General features: G+C 45.1%; 1 protein-coding gene across 1 annotated transcript; it reads left to right on the forward strand.

Moving 5' to 3' along the window:
• The first annotated feature begins 476 nt into the window (after window positions 1-476).
• On the forward strand, window positions 477-2,380 carry LOC131597579 (uncharacterized). The gene is made up of 4 exons (XM_058870269.1): window positions 477-1,056; window positions 1,144-1,280; window positions 1,368-1,443; window positions 1,536-2,380. Exons 1-4 carry the CDS (start codon window positions 477-479, stop codon window positions 2,378-2,380), a joined length of 1,638 nt encoding a protein of 545 aa, XP_058726252.1.
• The last annotated feature ends 5,511 nt before the right edge of the window (window positions 2,381-7,891 follow it).

A 7,891-nucleotide genomic window follows, 5' to 3' on the forward strand; every position in this document is an offset into this window, starting at 1 on the left:
AAGACATGGAGGAAAAGGCTTGGAGAGGCTGTAAGCAAATTTATAATTTATGAACGTTTGCCTATGAATTTATCTAACTCTCCTTGGTTACATAATTTTCTTTATACTGCTTCTGAGGTTGGAAAAGCCAAATGTCCAACTCCTTATGAAATCTCAAATGTTTACTTAGAAGCTGAATATAAGGAAATGTTGGAGTGGATAAATGGTATGAAAAAAATTTGGCAAGAAAGAGGAGCAACAATAATGTGTGATGGTTGGATAGACAGCATCAACCATACTCATATTATGAATTTCTTGGTATATTGTCACAAAGGTACTGTGTTTTGGAAGTCTGTTGATGCTTCTGATGTTGATAGTAGAAACACTGAATACTATTTTCAATTGTTGGATAAAGTTGTGGAAGAAGTGGGTGAAGAGTATGTAGTTCAAGTGGTAACAACAATGAAGCCGCATTAAAAGCGGCTGGTCAAAAGCTTATGGAGAAGAGACCCCATTTATATTGGTCTTCTTGTGCTGCTCATTGTTTAGATCTTTGCTTGGAGGATATAGGAAAAAAGAAAAGCATACAAAACTTATTAAGTGAAGCAAAAATGGTGACAACCTTCATCTATAACCATACGTATATTGTATGTCTCATGAAAAAATATACTGGCGGTAGAGATATTGTTCGTCCTGGTGTTACCCGATTTGCAACACAATTTCTACAACTTCAAGCAATTGTTAGACAAAGGGAAGGTCTTGAAAACATGTTCAATTCTGAAGAATTTAGAAAAACAAAATATGGTAAAGAGAAGAAAGGACCGGGATATGAAACAAGAAAAATTGTTATGAGTAGGGATTTTTGGAGTAAGGCCAATGACATTTTGAAAGTATTTGAGCCTATTGTAAAAGTTTTGAGACTATTGGATGGTGACGAGAAACCAACAATGGGTTTCATATATGAAGCCATTGGTCGAGCAAAACAAGCAATTCAACAAAATTCTCGTTATCATTCCAAATACAATGATATCATTGACAAACGTTGGAAATTCATGCACTCTGATCTTCATTCTGCTGGTATGTCAATATATTTTATAATTTTAATTTTGTCATGCAATTTAAATTTATAACATCATAACCTCAATAATTGATTTTGATTTCTAGGTTATTTTTTTAATCCACAATTTCAATATGGAATCGAGCATGGAAAAGCTGTTTACAAAGAAACATTTAATGGAACAAAGAATGTAATCATGAAGCTAGAAAGAAACATGGAAGATCAAATCAAAGCTCTAAACCAAGTAAGTAGTGGATATTATATTCTCATATAATAAATTATTTATTAAGAAATCTATTTATGTATTGATATGTTTTGTTATATTACCTAGCTAACACTTTTTAGAGAAAAGAGTGAAACGTTTGGTACACCTCTAGCTCAAAAATCTTGGTCTAAGATGGATGCAGGTAAAATATAAGTTTTTTTTATAAGTTTTTATAAATATACTTTATTTTTTAAATATAAATAATAATTTTCTTTTTTTTCTTTACTTAAAAAGCTCAATGGTGGGAATATCATGACTCATGTGCTCCTGAACTTCAACATTTGGCTATGATAGTTCTCAGTCAAACAACCTCTGCCACAAACTGTGAGAGAAATTGGAGTACATTTAGCTATATTCACACAAAGACAAGAAATAGATTGAAGTACAAAAAATTGCATAAGCTTGTCTTCACACATTACAACATGAAGTTGAGAATGAGAGATAAATTAAGGAAGAGCCGGGAAGAAATAGAAGCAAGTTTTGATCCGATAAATCTTGACTATATATTTCAAGAAGATCCGTTATCTCAATGGATAGAAGAGAGGGAAAATCCATTATTGGATGGAGTTCAAAATGCAGAATGGTTACCAATAGTTGATACAGATGATGAAAATGTTGATGATAATAGTGAATCTAATGATAGTGGTGGCTTAAGTCCACCAAGCGGTAATAGTGGTGATGGGGGTGGTAATGAAGTGGGTAACGAAGGTGAAAATGAAGGTGGAAGTGGGGGTGGTGATGATGAAGGAGAAGATGAAGAGCAATTAGAACTTGATCCATATCATGAAATACCACCTGGTTATAGGCGTTATAAGAACTTGAATGATATAGATCGTTCTGACAACTCACTACTTGACACGAGAGGAAATGTGTCACAATCTGGAAGAAAGGGGAAAAGAAAAAAAAATGCTCCACTTGAAGATTCCTCCTCTTCTAGTATTGCTCATAGTTTTAGTGATTTTGGGATTGGTGATTCTTCACAAAGTAGTCAACAATCGTATCCTCCTGTTTATCAGTATCCTTATTTCAACTTCTATAACCAATATCCTAGTGATCAAGCTCCTTCGTACTACCAATAATCAATGAATTATCACAATCCTTGTCATCAACAATCAAATGGTAGTTTTTTTGGTTATGTCTTTGGACAAGAAGCTACACAAGATGATAGTCAGAGTGAAAGTACAAGTTATGCTCCTTCACGTCATTCCACTATGTGGTAGCAAGAGTCATGTAAGTTACATTTTCAAACATTGAATTTATATTTAGTAAAATATATGTGATGAAAAGTTTTAATATTAGATGCAATTTAAAGGTACTAATTAAGAGTTTCATCTTCTTCTTGTCTTTTTTTTTTTTTGCAGTGAAGACATCAAGATGGCAACAAAGGATATTAATATAATATTTGTGTCTCTAGATCTTTTATTTAAAATAAATTGTAACTTATTTGTATTATGTACTTTAAAATTACTTTCAAGGTTATGTTTATTTAAATAACTTACAAGAATGATTATGATAATGCTTGTTTTATTAGAATTCATTTTAAATTATACATAAATACCATATAATAGACTAAAAGTGAATTAAAACTAATGTAAAATTATAAATACAAGAAAAATAATTAATTACAATAATTTTTAATTTTTTTTTAAAATTTAATGCGTGTATAAAATTATTTCACGCCGCAACGGCCGCAATGCGCAACGCAGTGACCGCATTGACCGCAATCGCAATATCTGCAACCGCAACCGCAATTTAAAACCATGGCCGATGGATCTGATGCCATCGGAGAAGATGACTTTTGTTCAAATCATCATTCCTGCCAAGTCTGTTCCGCATGTTGTATCCTATTTAGGTGAACTCGGAAACGTAATGTTGAAACATAAAGGTCATAGTCAGATGCTTTGTAATTTTTTAAAAATATGTCTAATGCAATACTAAATGTTGTGTTTTGTAGAAATTAAAGGATCTGGTATAAAATTGATTTGTATCACTTATTGAGTTTGTTGCTCAAGGTCAATAGATTAGTGCTATGAAATTGAATTGTTGGTTGACTGACTTGATTACAAGAGAATGACATGCATGAATATTAGTTTTATCAAACTTACATACTAGATTTACATGGCATTTTCTATGATAAACACATTTAGTTCTTTCTTTGATCATGAATCATGCTATTACCAGTTATTAGCTGTCAAGGATTTCGATTAAGCTGTTTGTTTTTGTGTATCTATGTTTCATAGATATAATTTTCGTGAAACTATTTGTTCTGGACTGGGCCAAGGCTAGGCCCAACACCGCTTTCGGCCCAATAAGCCTCAGAGGCCCATGAATAGTTCATTGCCTTCCCGACGCGCCTTGCTCGGCACTAACACCCTAACCGGAGCAGACGACCTTGCTCGGCGTTAACTCTCCCTCGGACGTCATCCTTGCCGAGGACCCCGCTCCGCGCAGGGCTCTTTCATATCCAATCCTCCGAATGACTCGGATCCCACGTGGCTCCTAAAAGACCGCGTCTTCCCTTGGACTTCGGAGCGGTTAACCAGGACAGAGGGCGTACACGCACCTCCGATATTTCCGCTCAGGAAACCTGGCAGTCTCCTAGTTGGGCTTGGGAATCCAACCCAATAGCGAGATCATGGCCCAGCGCTGGGGGCTATATATACCCTCTTTGACTAGAGGGTCAGGTATTCAATTCTCTTCTAACCTTAGCTAGTACTTGCTCTCCTTTGCTCACTTACTCACTTTGGCATCGGAGTACCTTGCAGGTACACCCCCCCTCTCACTTTACGAAGACCAGCATCCGAGCAGGCCTTGACGATTCTTCTGATCAGGTACGATCAGTGGCGCCGTCTGTGGGAAACAAGCTTCCCCTTCTTTAAAGAAACAAAGATCAAAAGCTAATCCATCCTTCGATCGTCATGGCCGGTAACAACAACAACACTGTCCTCGTCCCGACCCCCGATCCTTTCCGCCTTACGGACATGATCGAGGAATCCAGCCAGGCTCTGCATCGACGGGGAGGTCGACGACACTCTGCTGAAAGGAATGGGAGGACAGGTCATGAGACCCCCCAATCCGTCAGAAGACCACCACCTCAGCACGTCGAGCAGGCTCAGAATGACGAGGCCGAGCAGCTCCAACCTCAGAACAACGGAGAGGACACAGCTCGGAACGATCGCAACGCCGAGTTGATCCAAACCCAGCCTGAACAACCGCTGACTCGCGTCCAACACGAGACGGACCACAGGGACGGGCAGACTGCCTCTTCCTCCACCCGTTCCCGTGAGAGACCGAGAACTCACCATCGGCAGACTCGGGATGCTACAGATGCCCATGGGGAAACCGACCCCTCGACCCTCGTCATCCTCAAAGAGCTGCAGCGGACCAACCGCCTCATCCGACTCCAGGGCGAACGGATTGAGAAACTGGAAAAGAGGCACCGTCACCGCTCTCCCCCGCGGAGACACCGTCGATCGCGTTCCTCCTCTTCGCGCTCCCCGCCCAGGAGGACTCGCCGACGCTCACCATCCTCCTCTCGGTCTCCACCGAAAAGATCCCGCCGCCAAAGGTCCTACTCGCGCTCCCCTCTGCGGAAAAGCAGGAAAAATCGGAGGCCTGAGCCCGCAGAGGAAGAGAGCCCTTCTCCCGACAGAGAGGAAAGAAGGCTCGCCAGGAAGGGGAGGAAACCTCGCAAGGAGGAACCCGCCCGGCGTAACACACGCTCGATCTCTCCGAGCGCCAGTGACGAGGAGGAATTCCGCAGCCCCTTGTCTGAAAGCATTAGAAGGGCCCGTCTTCCCCGAGGAATGGAAAAACCCCCGACTTTGGATGCATACGACGGGACTACAGATCCCAACGACCACATCAGGAACCTGGAAGCCGTCATGGAGTATCACGTCGTCCAAGGCTCCATCAAATGTCGGATCTTCCCGACCACGCTCCGGAAGGGGGCAATGACCTGGTACAGGAATCTCCCTCCCAACTCCATCAAGTCTTGGGCCGAGCTCAAGGAACTCTTTCTGAGTCACTTCACTGCTTCCCGCCGTCAACCGAAATCAGAGGCAAACCTCGAAGCTGTAGTCCAAGGGACCGACGAGCCTCTCCGAGACTACCTCGACAGATTCAACAAGGAGGCCGTCCAAGTGGAGACAACCGACTACATGAAAAGGTATCTCCTCGAGCGAGGGCTCCTCCCCGGCAGCGAATTCAGGAAAGCAATAAAGATCGAAAAAATGCGATCTATGAACGCCATCTTGAAAAGGGCGCAGGCTTTCATCTCCTTCGAGGAAGGCGAAGCGGCCGCAGTCAAAGCATCAAGGGGAAATGGCGTTACTCGGAGCTCGAGCCAAGACCCGTCCGCCGCGCCCCGAGCAAACGAAAGAAAGAGGGACGACAGGTCCCGCGACACAAAGGAGCGTAGAGGTCCAGCAGGGCGCTTCAACGACTATACCCCCCTGAAAGTTTCACGGGAGAAGATCCTGGCCGAGTGCATAAATGCCGAGTTCAGAAACTCCAACATCAGGCCCCCGAAGCCGAATCCCTCTCGGCCGGGGACCGACAAGTCCAAATACTGCAAGTATCACAAGAGCCACGGGCACCTGACGGACGAGTGCATACACCTGAAGGACGCCATCGAGACACTGATCAAAGAGGGTCACCTTTCTAAGTACACAAAGAGAGGAGACCCTCTCAGAAGGAAGGACCGTCGGAGCTCCGACGAGGGCAACTCACCGAATGCCAGGCCGCTGCAGGTGGCACTATCCGTCACCCGACCGGAAGACTTCATACCCTCGGTCGGAGCGACATCTGCCCTTAGCGTCTGGGAAGGGTTCCCGACAGCAATGCTGATATCCAACGGCGGGGACCCTGGCTCCCTCACAATCGGCTCCGTGAAAAGGAAGTTCGACGAGTTGATCAGCGCCACCACGGACCTGACCCCGACCCTGAGGAGGTTCAAAGGGAGGTCAGAACCGATCACTTTCTACTTGGAGGAGCTACCCGGCGGCGCTCCGAACGCCACAATCCCACTGCTCGTGCGGGCAAGGATGGCGAACTTCGACGTCCGACGGGTCCTGGTCGACGAGGGAAGCTCAATCGACATCATGTACTCCCACCTCTTCCAAACCCTACAGCTGGACGACTCACATCTCACTCCTTACGTGGGATCCGACCTCCAAGGATTCAACGGGTCAACCACGAAGCCGTGGGGTTACGTCGAACTGCTCGTCTCCTTCGGGGAGGGGGAAGCTTCCAGGCAAGTCAAGACACGGTTCTTGGTGATAGACTGCAAGACCCTCTACAACTGCATCATCGGGCGCCCCACTTTGGACGAACTCACTGCCGTCCCCTCAACCGTTCACTTGAAGATGAAGTTCTATACGAAGAGAGGACGAGTAGTCACAGTCAATGCCGACATCGAAGCCGCTAGGAGGATATTCGACGCATCAGTAAAGGGACTGGAGCTGATCTCCCCACCCTCCAGCTCCAACAAAAAACCAAGGGCTGAGGACAAATCCCCTCCTGAAGATCAGCAGACGACAACAGACGTCAGCTCAGTCGACCTCGACGCTCGTTTCACAGAAGAGGAGCTGAAGAATGGCGAAGAGCCGCAGCCGAAGACAGCTCACCCTATCCGGCCCATTCCGGACGGGGACTTCGAGCTCGTTCCTCTGGGTGACAACCCCGACAAGACTGTGAAGATCGGCAATAACATCCCGGATACACCGAGGAAGCAACTCATAGCTTGCCTGAGGAACAACGCCGACTTGTTCGCCTGGAGCGCAGCAGAGATGCCCGGACTCGACCCTGAGGTCGCCTGCCACACACTCTCCATCAATCCGACCGCAAAAGCAGTAGTTCAACGTAGGCGTCGGCAGTCTCCCGAGAAAGCGGAGGCTGCCGAGAAAGCTGTAAAAGACCTCTTAGAGGCAAATTTTATTTCCGAGGCCAAGTATTCAACTTGGCTCTCAAACGTTGTACTAGTCAAAAAATCTAATGGAAAATGGAGAATGTGCGTTGATTATACTGATGTTAACCGGGCATGCCCCAAAGATGCATACCCGTTACCTAATATTGATAGGCTGGTCGACAACTCGGCCGGCTATAAATTATTATCGTTTATGGATGCTTATTCAGGTTACAATCAAATCCCCATGGCGAGAAGCGACAAGCAATGCACGGCATTCATGACCGAGTCGGGCAATTATTACTACAACGTAATGCCCTTCGGACTCAAGAACGCCGGGGCCACGTACCAGCGGATGATGAACAAGGTTTTCCGGGGAGAGATCGGCGACACCCTCGAGGTATATATGGACGACATGATCGTCAAATCTCGAGAAGACGACGACCACACCGCACATCTTGAACGGGTGTTCGAGCAGGCCAGATCCTGCAAGATGCGTTTTAACCCAGAGAAGTGCACTTTCGGAGTACGGGCTGGCAAGTTCCTCGGATTCTACCTAACCGAACGAGGAATAGAAGCCAACCCGGATAAATGCCGAGCGTTCTCGGAACTTCCTACCCCTAACAACAAAAAATCTATCCAAGTACTAAACGGGATGCTCACAGCACTATCCCGCTTCGTCGCA

Source organism: Vicia villosa, linkage group LG4 (assembly GCF_029867415.1).
Source record: "Vicia villosa cultivar HV-30 ecotype Madison, WI linkage group LG4, Vvil1.0, whole genome shotgun sequence".
Taxonomy (NCBI): Eukaryota; Viridiplantae; Streptophyta; class Magnoliopsida; order Fabales; family Fabaceae; genus Vicia; species Vicia villosa.

Coding starts and splice junctions, on each gene's coding strand:
- LOC131597579 (XM_058870269.1), top strand. CDS start 477: ATGGAGAAGAGACCCCATTTATATTGGTCTTCTTGTGCTGCTCATTGT. Junction 1,281..1,367: donor AAATCAAAGCTCTAAACCAA/GTAAGTAGTGGA, acceptor TATATTACCTAG/CTAACACTTTTTAGAGAAAA. Junction 1,444..1,535: donor TTGGTCTAAGATGGATGCAG/GTAAAATATAAG, acceptor TTACTTAAAAAG/CTCAATGGTGGGAATATCAT.